Source organism: Oryctolagus cuniculus, chromosome 16 (genome assembly GCF_051225735.1).
Source record: "Oryctolagus cuniculus isolate XC-2025 breed Fujian yellow rabbit chromosome 16, ASM5122573v1, whole genome shotgun sequence".
Classification (NCBI taxonomy): domain Eukaryota; kingdom Metazoa; phylum Chordata; class Mammalia; order Lagomorpha; family Leporidae; genus Oryctolagus; species Oryctolagus cuniculus.
In genome coordinates this window covers 21,286,397-21,302,262 of record NC_142882.1, presented here as the reverse complement: position 1 = coordinate 21,302,262, position 15,866 = coordinate 21,286,397, and the positions used below count along the sequence as shown (strand labels likewise).

The 15,866-nt window shown below is 45.6% G+C and overlaps 2 protein-coding genes across 2 annotated transcripts; both read left to right on the top strand.

The window, feature by feature from the left end:
- Positions 1-1,227: 1,227 nt before the first annotated feature.
- Positions 1,228-2,160, top strand: LOC100347700 (olfactory receptor 7A17-like). Its single transcript, XM_002722103.6, has one exon. The coding sequence runs from the start codon at positions 1,231-1,233 to the stop codon at positions 2,158-2,160; it is 930 nt and encodes a 309-aa protein (XP_002722149.4). The 5' UTR covers positions 1,228-1,230.
- A 7,678-nt stretch (positions 2,161-9,838) lies between these two features.
- On the top strand, positions 9,839-10,666 carry LOC138845654 (translationally-controlled tumor protein-like). Its single transcript, XM_089316518.1, has one exon. It carries the CDS (start codon positions 9,924-9,926, stop codon positions 10,440-10,442), a length of 519 nt encoding a protein of 172 aa, XP_089172644.1. The 5' UTR covers positions 9,839-9,923; the 3' UTR covers positions 10,443-10,666.
- The last annotated feature ends 5,200 nt before the right edge of the window (positions 10,667-15,866 follow it).

Genomic DNA, 15,866 nt, shown 5'->3' with positions numbered 1-15,866 from the left:
TCCCAGGGTGTGCAACTGCAGGGAGCTGGATTGGCCACAGAGCCTGGATGCACACCCAGGGACTCTCCTTTAGGATGTGGGTTCTCAACCAGCATATGAATGGCTGCACCACATGCCCAGCCCCAGGCTATGCATTCTTCATAGAGCTTTTGGAAGGACTCTCAATGCACACATTTCAACTTTGTTTGCCTCAAAGTAGGTTTAACTCTTTATTCCATTTCCTCAGAAGTTCCTGAGTGGGCTTGTGTGTGTCAAGGGAAGAGATTAGAGCTCAGAGGAAGGGGTCTTGAGCTCCATATCCTTCCATACAGAGGTCAGAACATGGGGGAACAGACAGGGCTGAGGAGGAAGAGAGATGCCATCCGTCGCTGGGCACTTTTACAGCCGGTTTTACATCAAGTGCAAGGCAGTGACAGCTGCACCCAGGGACTCCTGGTGTCTTCAGGTCTGAGCAGCAATGAGGACCCCTTGTTTGTCACCACTCTCTGACCCCCTCGCTCATCACTCTCTCTCCCATGCCCCCACCCACATCCCAGCACAGCTGCTTCCTTGTCATCCTGGGACAACCAGAACCAGCACCCATGTGGGAGGCCTGGAGTGAGTTCTGGGATCCTGCCTGAGACCTGGCCCAGCTCCCACTGCTGAGAGCCTCTGGGGAGTGAAACAGTGGTGGAAAATTGATGTCAGTGCTGGAGGAAGGCTGAGAGTAGGGCATGGATTCCTGATCAGAGACGGCCTAGGGACTTCCAGCAAGGAGCAGATTTTAGACAACCTATAGGGATCCAGGACATTACTGGGGAAATAAATGGTGGCATTTCTGACAGATTAATATCACATGATGGGGCCGGCGCCGCGGCTCACTAGGCTAATCCTCCGCCTTGCGGCACCGGCACACCGGGTTCTAGTCCCAGTTGGGGCGCCGGATTCTGTCCCGGTTGCCCCTCTTCCAGGCCAGCTCTCTGCTGTGGCCAGGGAGTGCAGTGGAGGATGGCCCAGGTGCTTGGGCCCTGCACCCCATGGGAGACCAGGAAAAGCACCTGGCTCCTGGCTCCTGCCATCGGGTCAGCGCGGTGCGCCGGCCGCAGCGCGCCAGCCGCAGCGGCCATTGGAGGGTGAACCAACGGCAAAGGAAGACCTTTCTCTCTGTCTCTCTCTCACTGTCCACTCTGCCTGTCAAAAAAAAAAAATCACATGATTGTGCTATTTTTCTTTTCTTTTCCTGTTAGTCACATGGAGCCCAGGAATGGGACTCAGATAATTGAATTCCTTCTCCTGGGATTCTCAGAGGACCCAGCACTGCAGCCCCTCATATTTGGGCTCTTCCTCTCCATGTACCTGGTCACTGTGGCTGGGAACCTGCTCATCGTCCTGGCCATCCTCTCAGACCCCCACCTCCACACGCCCATGTACTTCTTCCTCTCCAACCTGTCCTTGGTGGACGTCTGCTTCACCTCCACCACCGTCCCCAAGATGCTGGTGAACATCCAGACGCAGAGCAAAGCCATCACCCATGCAGGCTGCCTCACCCAAATATACTTCTTCATACTCTTTGGAGTTTTGGACAACTTCCTCCTGACTGTGATGGCCTATGACAGGTTCGTGGCTATTTGTCACCCTCTGCACTACAAGGTCACCATGAACCCCCGACTCTGTGTGCAGCTGGTCCTGGTGTCCTGGGTCATCAGTGTCCTGAACTCCTTGTCACACAGCCTAATGGTGCTGCGGCTGTCCTTCTGCACACACCTGGAAATCCCCCACTTCTTCTGTGAACTGAAAAAGGTGGTTCTACTTGCTTGCTCTGACACCTTTCCCAACGACATGGTCATGTATTTTTCAGCAGGCCTGGTGTTCTGTGGTCCCCTGGCTGGGATCCTTTACTCCTACTCTAAGATCGTCTCCTCCATCCGTGCCATCTCCTCAGCTCAGGGGAAGTATAAAGCATTCTCCACCTGTGCCTCTCACCTCTCCGTGGTCTTCTTATTTTATTGCACCTGCCTGGGTGTTTACTTCAGTTCCTCTGCTACCCACAACTCACATTCCACTGCCACGGCCTCGGTGATGTACAGCGTGGTCACCCCCATGCTGAACCCCTTCATCTACAGCCTACGAAACAAGGACATGATGGGCGCACTGAAAAGACTGTTCACTGGGAAGCCATAAAACAACGCTGTTACAGGAAGTACCCACGACTGCCGAGCCCTAAGTCTCAGTAACAGACATTTCAACTCCTTTAATATAACGTCTATTATCCTCTTTGTTTACTTGAATGCCAGAGCAACAGAGATGAGACAAAGATATCACCCATCTGCTAGTCATTCCTTAAATGCCTACCAAAGCCAAGGCTGGACAGGGCCAAAACCAGGAGCCAGGGACTCTATCTTTGTCTCTCATAGAGTTTGTCAGGGACTAAATTCCTTGAGACAGCACCTGCTGCTTCCCAAGTGCATTGGCAGGAAGCTGTGTCAGAAGGCAGAGGGGAGATCTAAGTCCATCCGCTGTGATAAGGGTGTGGGGGTACCAATCACTAACCCATTGCACCTCATCTGCCACTAGCATTGCAATTCTTTTATCAGATCATGGAATGAGAACTTGCTCCTTTAACTTACTGTCCTGGCATTCCAATTTCCTTGAATTCCACAACTTTATTGAAATCAAGCTACCGCTTTTAAGTTTTCTGTTCCCTCAAAAGATGTCTGATGTTTCTCATTTTGTGGATTTCCTGCTTTCCCAAAGTTCTTTCCAGCCTGAGATCAGAAATTATTTGGTGTTCCCCATTCATCACACACACTGGTGTGTTTACTGCTGCTCCTATAGTTTCATCTATAGTTAACAGCTGAGGCCATTGCTATAAGTTTACCATCAAAGAAATTCTATGATCACAGTTCTACACTTTTGTCTCCACTGTTACTTTGTATTCCTCTGTAGCATCTGCAGTTTCTGACAATGTAGTGATGTAATGATTGATCACAAGAGCTTTGTCCTCTTGTGAAGATTCTGTTCCCATATTTAGCACACTGCTCACAGTGCTAACTCTACTCTGGAACACAGAACTAATGAAATACTGATTAGCATGTGTGTGTGTGTGTGTGTGTTAAAAGTGTAGTTCACACACAAAGACCAATTTACACTAATCAATGGATTTAACATGGTCTTGAAGTCAGAGATGACCTTCAACATGTAAACTTTTCAATTGCATGTTGAATTTTCTTTTTTAAAACTTTTATTTAATAAATACAAATTTCCAAAGTACAGCTTTTGGGTTACAGTGGCTTTCCCCCCCATAACCTCCCACCCACCTGCAACTATCCCATCTCCCACTCCCTCTCCCCTTCCATTCACATCAAGATTCATTTTCAATTCTCTTTATTTATAGAAGATCACTTTAGTATATACTAAGTAAAGATTTCAACAGTTTACACCCACACAGAAACACAAAGTGTAAAGTACTGTTTGAGTACTAGTTATACCAGTAATTCACATAGTACAATACATTAAGGACAGGGATCCTACATGGGGAATAAGTGCACAGTGACTCCTGTTGTTGATTTAACAATTGACACTCTTATTTATGGCGTCAGTAATCACCAGAGGCTCTTGTCATGAGTTGCCAAGGCTATGGAGGCCTTTTGAGTTTGGCTTTTGAGTTTGCCAACTCTGATCTTATTTCGACAAGGTCATAGTCAAAGTGGAAGTTCTCTCCTCCCTTCAGAGAAAGGTACCTCCTTCTTTGATGGCCCATTCCTTACGCTGGGCTCTCACTTGCAGAGATCTTTCATTTAGGTCATTTTTTTTTTGCCAGAGTGTCTTGGCTTTCCATGCACAAAATACTCTTATGGGCTTTTTAGCTGCATCCAAAAGCCTTTAGGGCTGATTCTGAGGCCAGAGCGCTGTTTAGGACATCTGCCATTCTATGGGAACTCCATTTTGGTCTCCAACATATATTGTCCAGGGTCCAAGCACATAGATCATTGTCTGCTGCTTTCCCAGTCATGTTAACAGGGAGCTGGATAAAAAGAGCACAGTTGAGACTTGATCTAGCATTCATATGAGATGCTGGTGTCATGAATAGTGCCCTAACTTGCTGGCCTTTCCATGAACTTTTTAATGACCCCTTGTATTTACAATTTCAAAATTTTCCACCAAGAAAAATATCTTTTAATTTTGTTTCATGAATATCTAAAATTATTTACTTATGCATTTGAGATACAGAGAGAGAGAGACAGAGACAGAGAGAGAGAGAGAGAGAGAGAGAGAAAGGACAAAGGGAGATATAGAATTCTCACCCACTGCTTCATTCTTCAAATGTTCAAAATGGCTGGGGGACCAGAGCTGGGAAGTGGAATTCCATCCTGATCTCATAAATACATGGCAGGGATCCAACTACTTGAGCCATCAGTGCTGCCTCCCGGGGTCGATATTGGCAGGAAGCTGGAGTCTGGAGCCTGAGTTAGGAATTGAACCCATGTTCTCTGATGTAGGTGGTGCATGTCTTAACCACTGGGACAAGCACCTAAGCACCTCCCTCCTAAACTTTTTGAAGTTCTCTTGTATATGGACATTTGTTATACAGAAGGGGTGTATCTCACATTAGCTTGAAAAACTTAGCTTGGTGAGTAAAACCTAGGAGAAATGGCCATCTATTAGGAACAACGTAATTTGGTCCTCAACACCACATCCTACAGATTAAAAAAAAAAAGTTTGAAGTTATCAGTGTAAAAGTAAGCAATATATTTCAGATGCACATCTAGAAATTTACATATAAAAGTTATTGAGAGGAGGGGTCGCTGCTGTGGCTTAGTAAGCTAAACATCTGCCTACTGTGCAGGCATACCATATGGGCACCAGTTCAAGTCCCAGCTGCTCCACTTCTAATCCAGCTTTCTGCTGATGGCCTGGGAAAAACAGCCAAAAATGGCCCAAGTGCTTTGGCTCCTGCACCTGCATAGGAGACCTAGAAGAAGCTCCTGGCTTTGGATGAGCCCTGCTCCAGCTGATGTGGCCATTTGGGGAGTGAACCAGTGGTAGAAGACCTCTCTCTCTGTGTCTCTCTTTCTCTCTCTCTCTCTCTCTCTCTCTCTCTCTATCTGTGTGTGTGTGTGTGTACAGAACTCTACCTCCCAAGTAAATAAATATATGTCCAAAAAAAATTAATAAACCTCAAGGGCAATTCACTCACCAAGACTGGATGCTTTGGCACCAACTGGAAGTTCATAAAGGCAGAATCCCTGAGAATCTGACATCTATAAAAAGTAATTAACAGGTACAAACCTCCAGGCAACCTATATAATAAGACTTAACATACCACCTATCATTACCAAGCTTTTAAATAAGCATATTTATTTGAAGGGCAAAGCAACAGAAAGAGGGAGATTCAGAGACAGAGAGAGGTCTTCAATCCACTTAGTCACCCCTCAAATGCCTGCATGACCAAGGAGAGAGGAAGCTGAAGCTGAGAACCCAGAACATCACCCAGGTCTCCCACATGGGTGGTAGTGACCTACGCAGTTTTACCATCGTCTGCTGCCTCCCAGGTGCACTAGCGGGAAGGTGGATTGGAAGTAGTACAGCCTGGACTCAAACCAGCTCTCTCAGAGGGGATGCAGACACAACATGGCCTGCCTCACCACATGTCTTACAAAGGACTCACTGGAAGTGTTTATTGTTTTTTGATTTATTTTATCCTTTTGAAATGGAGAGAGTAACACAGAGAGACACAGAGATGGATCTTTCAACCAAATGACTGCAAGGACTGGTGCCTGGGACAGGCCAAAACCCCGAGCCGGGAACTCCAACAGGCTCTCCCACGTGCACAGCTAAAGCTCTGCCGCTATCCTCGGTGCATAAGGAAGTATATGAATAAGAAGTGGATCATCCAGGATTTGAACCAGCACTCTAATAAGAAATGCTGGTGTTGTAAGCAGGGCATTAACACACTGCACTACCACACTGGCCCCCTCCATGGAAGTATTCAAACTGTGTTATAAGAACAGATTTTGTATTTCTTTTGACAAAAGTATTATGCAGTCATAAGTGCAGCATCAGAGTGTTGTTTGGTGCTGATATTATGATGCCACTGGGAACAGTTGTATCTCATAGTGCCTGGGTTCAAGTCCCAGCTTTTCTCCTAATTCCAAGTTCCTTCCAGTGTGCCCCCTGGGAGGCAGCAGATTATGATGTCCCAAGAAGTTGGGTCCCTGCCACCTATGTGGGAGACCCAAACTCAGTTCTGTGCTCCTAGCACATCCGTGGCTGTTGTAATCATTTGGGGAGTGATCCTGCAGATGGAGGATCTTTCTCTATCTCTATCTCTATCTCTATCTCTATCTCTATCTCCTTTTTTTCTTTTTTTTGACAGGCAGAGTGGACAGTTAAAGAGAGACAGAGAGAAAGGTCTTCCTTTTTCCATTGGTTCACCCCCCAATGGCCACTGTGGCTGGCGTGCTGTGGCCGGCGCACCATGCTGATCCGAAGCCAGGAGCCAGGTGCTTCTCCTGGTCTCCCATGCGAGTGCAGGGCCCAAGGACTTGGGCCATCCTCGAGGCACTGCACTCCCAGGCCACAGCAGAGAGCTAGACTGGAAGAGGAGCAACTGGGACAGAATCTGGCGCCCCGAGCAGGACTAGAACCCGGGGTGCTAAAGCCGTAGGCGGAGGATTAGCCTATAGAGCCGCAGCACCGGCCTCTATCTCTATCTCTACCTATCTCTATCTCTGTCTCTCTCTACATATACCTCTCCCCCCCTTTCCCTCTCCTTCTCTATCTCTACCGCTGCATTTCAAATAAACAATGATAATAAACAACTGTATCCTCCAATATAGTGTATCAAGGGAACATAGTTCACCCCACTATCAAAGAGGAGAAAGCAATTTTCTGAACACTACAGGAGCTGTTTCTCCACAACCTATGTATGCCTTCGTGATCCTTAGGAGCATGGTCAGGACCAGCTCAGCTCCCCATTGCTACACTTGGGAGGAAACTTTAGGGTGGGGAAAGATTTTAAAAGGTTACAAACAGGGGTCGGCCCTGTGGCTCAGTGGGTTAACCCCCTGGTCTGAAAAGCCGGCACCCCATATGGGCACCGGTTCTAGTCCTGGTTGCTCTACTTCCTTTCCAGCTCTCTGCTATGGCCTGGGAAAGCAGTAGAATATGGCCCAAGGCCTTGGGCCCTTGCACCCATGTGGGATACCTGGAAGAAGCTCCTGGCTTCTGGCTTCAGATCCGCACAGTTCCTGCTGTTGCGGCCAATTGGGGAGTGAACCATCGGATGGAAGACCTCTCTCTCTCTCTCTCTCTCTCTCTCTCTCCTCTCTATGTGTAACTCTGACTCTCAAGTAAAAAATAAAAAAATCTTTAAAAAAAAAAAAAAGGTTACACACCAAGAAGGCAAAACAAGCTTGTGGGGAAGGAGTAATAAAGACTAGATGCATCTGATTTCTCACTTGGCATCTTGGGCACAAAAGATAAATAGGAAAGAAAAAATTGGGTTTTTTTCCACACATAACCATGTCCCACAGGGAAGAGATGCGCCCAGGAGTTGCAGTTTTAAGAGAGAAGCAAGCTGTGCATATCTCTTCTACCATTGTCTCCCAGGATGAACCACCTTGGCTGCAGGGGACATAGTTGTGTCTTTGGGAACCCCAGGTCCAGCTCAAGGACATAAACTTAACCCCTTTTGGCTGTTTTGATTGGGGACAGGGTTTCAGTCTCCATCTTCAACCTCGCAGGAAAGACCTTGCAATTCCACACCAAGACCTTCCTCTCAGAAGTTACACATCCCAACAGGTGCTACAAGAAAGGTTCGGAGAATGGAACCCAAGAACATTGGCTTGTTGGGTCAGCCCAGAGCCAAACCAGCCTGGACCTCAGCCAACAGGTTGCAGTTGGAAGAGCGGGCCGTTGAGTCACTACCTCATTGATGTGTTTCTATCTGAGGCTAAAACAGGCAAGCATCCATGTAACTCAGAAGGGCAGGGTTGCTGTTGATGAGGACATCAATGTAACTGAAGCCCAGTGAGAAGAGGGGAATGGATGAGGTGAAGTAGCAGGTGCGATTCCAGGGACCTTTGCTATTAAGGGGAGTAGAGGAGAAAGGTGTTTGCCCTGCAGGGATGTCCAGTGACTTAAGAACATTTCATTTTTATTTGTAAGTTGTGCTGTCTTTGAGTATGTTTCCATACAACCAATGTGTTGCTTGTAAATCCTCCCTCATAGTCGCAGTTCACAGGCCAAACATATTGTAGCACCTCCCATGTTGCCAATTCACACGACAAATATATTTAATGGATAAAAAGGGGTGAATGCCTGAACTTTGCAGTGCAGTTATCTCAGAAAGCTCAAGGAAAATCCATCTTACAAAAAAGCTATGCATGGGCTTCAAAAAGTTTTCACACTACCATGTCTTTTAATTCTTTTTTAGGTCATAAAGTTTTTGGAGTACAATTGAATTTCCTTAGACATGAGGCTGAGTGTTTCTGTGGGCTTGTGAGACATTCCCTGTATTGCAAAGTTTCTGTGCAAATTCTTTGCTTTGGTGTGGGGATATGGAGTGCTTTCATTCTAGTTTTGGGTTGCAGTTCTTCAAATCTACTAATGACTAAATTTGATGCTTCACATTTTGTTCAACTATGTATGCATGCACACAGCTAGCAGGACTGTGTGAAAGTTTATAGGTGTGTATGGAGTCCAGTGCATTAGCTGCTTCTACTGTGTCAGGTGTTCTTTCCATCTAGAAAGTTCTCTGGCATCATTAGAGTGAATAGATCAGCTTTGATGCATACTTCCAACTTGTATTCATTTTTCTCTTATTCCTTTGCACCTTTTGTCATTTTGTGATCACACCTGTTTCTAAAGGTACACCACCTTCCTGTCACTGAGAAAACACTCTTCATTATTTTGGTAAGCATCACCCTTTTCTTTCATAAGCATACTTGAACCTTTTTATCCTTTAAAAAGATCTTTTATTTACTATTTGAAAGAGTTACAAAGAGAGAGGGAGACAGAGACAGAGGGAGAGAAAGAGAGAGAGAGACAGAATCTTCCATCTGCTGGTTAAGTCCCCAAATGGCTGCAGTCATTGGGGCTGGGCTAGGCTAAAGCCAGGAGACAGGAGCTTCTTCAGGGTCTCCCATGTAGATGCAGGGGTGCAAGCACTTAGATCATCCTCCTCTGCTTTCCCCAGGCCATTACAAGGGAGATGAGTAGAAAGTGGAGCATCCAGGACATGAACCAGCACTCATATGGGACCCTGGTATTGCAGGAGGTGGCTTCGCCTGCTATTCCACAGCACTAGCCCCATATCCTTTTATCTTTATTTTTTTAAATTTTTAAAAAATGTATCTATTTATTTGAAATTCAGGATTACACAGAGAGAGAAGAAGCAACAGGGGGCGGGGGGGGTCTTCCATCCCCTGGTTCACTCCCCAGCTGACCACAATGACCAGATCTGTGCTGATCTGAAGCCAGGAGCCAGGAGCTTCTTCTGGGTCTCCCACGTGGGTTCAGGGGCCCAAGAACTTGGGCCATCTTCCACTACCTTCACAGGCCATAGCAGAGAACTGTATTAGAAGTGGAGCAGCTGGGACTTGAGCTAGCGCCCATATGGGATGCTGGCACTGCAGGTGGCGGCTTTACCTGCTACGCCACAGTGCGGGCCCCTCCTTTGATCTTTATACAACCTGAAATTCCACCTTAGTTACTGTGTCCTTCTATCATTTTATATATTTTTAAAATGTTTGCGTGTTGAGAAAGAGAGGCAGAGAGACAAAGGAAACTCTCATCTGGTCACTGTAGCCCCCAAATGCTTGCAACAAACAGGGCTGGCTCAAGACTGAATTGGGGGCCGCTCCGGCTGCACTGCGCTCGCTCTGAGCTCCGGGCTCCTGCCAAGCTAGCGCCGCCGTCGTCGTCTCCTACCAGCCGCCATCATGATTATCTACCGGGACCTCATCAGCCACGATGAGATGTTCTCCGACATCTACAAGATCCGGGAGATCGCGGGCGGACTGTGCCTGGAGGTGGAGGGGAAGATGGTCAGTAGGACAGAGGGTAACATTGATGATTCGCTCATCGGTGGGAATGCCTCCGCCGAAGGCCGGGAGGGCGAAGGTACCGAAAGCACAGTGATCACTGGTGTTGATATTGTCATGAACCATCACCTGCAGGAAACCAGCTTAACAAAAGAAGCCTACAAGAAGTACATCAAAGATTACATGAAATCAATCAACGGCAAACTTGAAGAACAGAGACCAGAGAGAGTAAAACCTTTTATGACAGGGGCTGCAGAACAAATCAAGCACATCCTTGCTAATTTCAAAAACTACCAGTTCTATATTGGTGAAAACATGAATCCAGATGGCATGGTTGCTCTGCTGGACTACCGTGAGGATGGTGTGACCCCGTTTATGATTTTCTTTAAGGATGGTTTAGAGATGGAAAAATGTTAACAAAGTTGGCAATTTGGATCGATCACTGCTCATCGTAACTGGCTGCTGCTTGTCATCCACACAACACCAGGATTTACAGGAAGTGGGACTGATGTTATCTTGAGCTCCTCACTTATTTTGACCATGATTTACTTCAAGTGGAGGCATTGTTTTTAAGGCAAAAAACATTGTCATGTAGGTTGTCTAAAAATAAAATGCATTTAAATTTTAAAAAAAAGACTGAATTGGGACCAGGGACTCAATATGAGTCTCCCACTTGGGTGGGAGGAGCCCAGGTACCTGAGCCAGGATCCCAGGACCAGCACTAGTAGGAAGCAGGAACTGGACTCAGGAGCTAGAGACAGGAGAGGAAACCAGGCACTCTGTGATGGGACGCTGCTGCCTTAACCAGCTTCTTCACTGTGGGAAAAATGCCCATGTTCTACCCCTCCTACCCCAGCATTTTCAAAGACATTGATTTCCTTTGGAAATCTATTGAAATGTTATAACCTTGCATAAAGTCAGTGTAAGTTTTGCACACCATTTCATTCCGTGCACTTGTTTATTTTACTTAAAGCTCGAGACATGACATCGTACACATTTAAGGGGTGCAAGATGATGTTTGGATGATGCCTGCAGTACGTAGTGATCTAATCAGGATAACAAGTGTGCACATTGCCTCAAACTTGTATAATTTCTTTGTGGCCAGGACTCAGTTCTGGTGTTCATACAAGGGTATTGAAACCACTGTGCTTAGCTTAGTTGCATTGTCATCATCCTTTCTTCTGTCAAAGCATAAATGAATAGACCAAACATTATTAAATTAGCAAAAGTGACATCTAAAGAAAAGGTTTTAAAATTACAAATGAAGAGTAAAAAAATCAACACCATCCACCGTGATCATTAACTCTCCACCACATCGCCCAACATTAGGTGACCAATGAATCTGAAAGGAAGTCTTTCCAAATGAGGGCAAGAAGCAGCGTCTAAAGCTGTGGCTTTGTGTGATGGTGAGAGACACGGATTCAGCCTACGGAAGAGAAATTGATCATCAATGAAATGCTGAAAAGTAGTGTATTCTGATTGACAGCAGAGGTGATATGATTTTAGGGAAATGACCCAATCACATACAGCTAAGAGAAACCACAACTATCAGGAATATCAAGTTATAAGAATAATTTGGTAATATAAAAATTTAGCAGATTTTCCTTTTTCCCCATAACTATTAATTTTAAACTGCTCCGTTAGTAACTGATTAATGCACTTTGGTTTTTTTTTAGATTTATTTATTTATTTGACAGAATTACACAGAGAGGAGAGTCAGAGAGAGGGAGAGAGAGAGAGAGAGAGAGAGAGAGAGAGGTCTTCCATCCACTGGTTCACTCTTCAATTGGCCACAATGGCCAGAGCTGCACTGATCCAAAGCCAGGAGCCAGGAGCTTCTTCCGGATCTCCCATGTGGGTGCAGGAGCCCAAGGACTTGGGCCAATTTCCACTGCTTTCCTAGGCCATAACAGGGAGCTGGGTTGGAAATAGAGAAGCTGGGACTCGAACCGGTGCCCATATGGGATGCCGGCCCTGCAGGTGGCGGCTTTACCCTCTACACCACAGCGCCAGCCCCTGATTAATGCACTTTGAACATCTCCATAGTTAATTCTTTTAACTTGGCCTAGTTTAGACAGCTAAGAAGGCTGCTATCATAAATTTGACTTTATTGGCAATGAGATGAAGCCTAAGCCAGCAGTCCCTGTACTAACTGAACCCTGAAGACAGCCTTCTGACGCATGTAACAGAGATGCTGGTGTGTTTCAGTATGAGAGCATTAACAAGCAGCATTAACCCAAAAATTAGCAGAGAATAGCAGGCTTCTATTCCAGATAGAAAGAAAAATTACATTTGTTCCTAACTTCTCTTCCTGCTTACAAGCTAGAACAACCACAAAAACATTTTTTAACTTCATATCTGTCTCTAAGACACTGCCATCAAAAAGCAGAGACTTACATGGGTGAAAGGGTAGCCTGATTCAGAAATTCTCAGTGTAAATAGGAGGACTGGGCTCTCCCCAACACTCTTTGTTTTTTATTTCACATACCCCAGGAAAAGTACTAGGGTATAATAAAAGTCTAAAAGTCCTAGTTGTTTCCAAAATAGGTACTTTCTGCTTTTTTGGTGGGTAGATAGGGGAAATAATGATGTTGCTTCATCTTACAGAGTGAATTCTGCCAACTACCCATGTATGAGTCTGAACTTTGATAATATAAGGCTATGAAGATTAAGCCTTCTATTAAGACTTCCTGTTGTGTGAAAATGTATGAATATTACCCAGAAGGCTTTCTGCCCTATATTTTTAAAATACAGAATAGCTATATTTAAAGTAGTCCTGGCCCTAGTTCTACAGGGCTTGGCTATTTAATGTTTTTATGAAAGAAACATTTAGTTCTGGAAAAGGTAAATGCTTGTATATATTTTTGCAGCCTGGTATCTCCCCTACTCCATATTTTCCTTTAATTCAAGTGGCCACATTTGTGTGTTTTCCCTGATGTGTTAGGAAAAAGGGGGCTGGATATCTCAAGAATCAGAGGTTATATAAAATTATTATAAATAGACAGCTGAGGGCCGGCGCCGCGGCTCACTAGGCTAATCCTCCGCCTTGCGGCGCCGGCACACCGGGTTCTAGTCCCGGTCGGGGTGCCGGATTCTGTCCCGGTTGCCCCTCTTCCAGGCCAGCCCTCTGCTGTGGCCAGGGAGTGCAGTGGAGGATGGCCCAGGTGCTTGGGCCCTGCACCCCATGGGAGACCAGGAAAAGCACCTGGCTCCGGGCTCCTGCCATCGGATCAGCGCGGTGCGCCGGCCGCAGCGCGCCGGCCACGGCGGCCATTGGAGGGTGAACCAACGGCAAAGGAAGACCTTTCTCTCTGTCTCTCTCTCTCACTGTCCACTCTGCTCCACTCTGCCTGTCAAAAAAAATAAATAAATAAATAAATAGACAGCTGACATAAATTAAATTTTGGTCCAAACTGAATTTATTGTGTTTAATTAGAGCTTTTCTTTTTTATTTAATAAGCATAAATTTACAAAGTACACTTTTGCATAGTTGTGGCTTTTTCCCCCATAACCTCCCTCCCACCCGCAGCCATCCGATCTCCCACTTCCTCTCCCATCCCACTCTTCATCAAGATTAATTTTCATTTTTTTTTGACAGGCAGAGTGGACAGAGAGAGAGAGAAAGAGAGAGAAAGGTCTTCCTTCGCCGTTGGTTCACCCTCCAGTGCCCGCCACGGCTGGCGTGCTGCAGCCAGCGCACCGCGCTGATCTGATGGCAGGAGCCAGGTACTTATCCTGGTCTCCCATGGGGTGCAGGGCCCAAGCACTTGGGCCATCCTCCACTGCACTCCCTGGCCACAGCAGAGAGCTGGCCTGGAAGAGGGGCAACCAGGAGAGAATCCGGCGACCCGACTGGGAATAGAACCCGGTGTGCCTGTGCCGCAAGGCAGAGGATTAGCCTAGTGAGCCGCGGCGCCAGCCCAATTTTCATTTATTTTTATATACAGAAGATCAACTTGTATATACTAAGTAAAGATTTCAACAGACTGCATCCACCCAACCACACAAGATATAGAGTACTGTTCGACTAGTAGTTTTACTGTTAATTCTCATAGTACAACACATTAAGGACAGAGATTCTACATTGGGAGCATGTGCACAGTGACTCCCGCTGTTGATTTAACAATTGACACTCTTATTTATGACTTCAGTAATCACCCGAGGCTCTTGCTATGAGCTGTCAAGGCTATGGAAGCCTTTTGAGTTCACCAACTCTGAACTTATTTAGTCAAGGCCATATCACAGTGGAGGTCTTTACCAGTGGCATTCCCACTAACAGTGGGTTAGTGTCCCTTTTTCCCCACATCCTTGCCAGCATCTGTGTTTGTAGATTTCTGTATGTGAGCCATTCTAACCGGGGTGAGGTGAAACCTCATTGTGGTTTTGATTTGCATTTCCCTCATGGCTAGAGATCCTGAGCACTTTTTCATGTGTCTGTTGGCCATTTGGATTTCCTCTTTTGAAAAAGGTCTGTTAAGGTCCTTGGCTCATCTTTTTATTGGGTTGTTTGTTTTGTTGCTGTGGAGTTTCTTGATCATTTTTATAGATTCTAGTTGTTAATCCTTTATCAGTTGTGTAGTTTGAAAATAATCTCCCCCATTCTGTCAGTTGCCTCTTCACTCTCCTGACTGTTTCTTTTGCAGTACAGAAACTTCTCAATTTGATGTCATCCCAATTGTTAATTTTGATTTAACTGCCTGTGCCTTTGGAGTCTTCTCCAAGAAATATTTGCCGGTGCCTATATCTTGTAGGTTTCTCTGATGTTCTCTAAAAATTTGATGGTGTCATGTCTTAGATTTAGGTCTTTAATCCATGTGGAGTGGATTTTTGTGTAAGGTGTAAGATAGGGGTCTTGCTTCATGCTTCTGCATGTGGAAATCCAGTTTTCCCAGCACCATTTGTTGAATATACTGTCCTTGCGCCAGGAATTGGTTTTCGATACATGATCAAATATAAGTTGGCTATAGGTGTTTGGATTGATTTCTGGTGTTTCTATTCTGTTCCATTGGTCTATCCATCTGTGTTTTTTTTGACAGGCAGAGTTATACAGTGAGAGGGAAAGAGACAGAGAGAAGGGTTTCCTTCTGTTGGTTCACCCCCCAAATGACTGCTATGGCTGGGGCACTATGCTGACCTGAAGCCAGGAGCCAGGCGCTTCCTCTTGGTCTCCCATGTGGGTGCAGAGCCCAAGCACTTGGGCCATCCTCCACTGCCTTCCCAGGCCACAGCAGAGAGTTGGAATGGAAGAGGAGCAACCAGGACAGAATCCGGCGCCCCAACCAGGAGTAGAACCTGGGGTGCTTGTGCCACAGGTGGAGGATTAGCCAAGTGAGCTGCGGCGCCTGCCTATCCATCAATTTTTGTACCAGTACCAGGCTGTTTTGATTATAACTGCCCTGTAGTATGTCTGGAAGTATGGAATTTTGATGCCTCAGGCTTTGTTTTATTGTAAAGGATTGCTTTAGCTATTCGCAGTCTCCTGTTTCTCCATATGAATTTCAGCATCATTTTTTCTAGGTCTGGGAAGAATGACTGGCATTTTGATTGGTATTGCACTGAACCTGTAAATTGCTTTTGAGAGAATGGACATTTTGATGATATTGATTCTTCCAATCATGAGCATGGAAGATTTTTCCATTTTTTGTGTCTTCGTCTATTTCTTTCATTAATGTTTTGTAATTTTCATCATAAAGATCTTTGACATCCTTGGTTAAATTTATCCCAAGGTACTTGATTGTTTTTGTGGCTATTGTGAATGAGATTGATCTTAGAAGTTCTTTTTGGCCACAGCATTGTCTGTGTATACAAAGGCTGTTGATTTCTGAGCATTGACTTTGTATC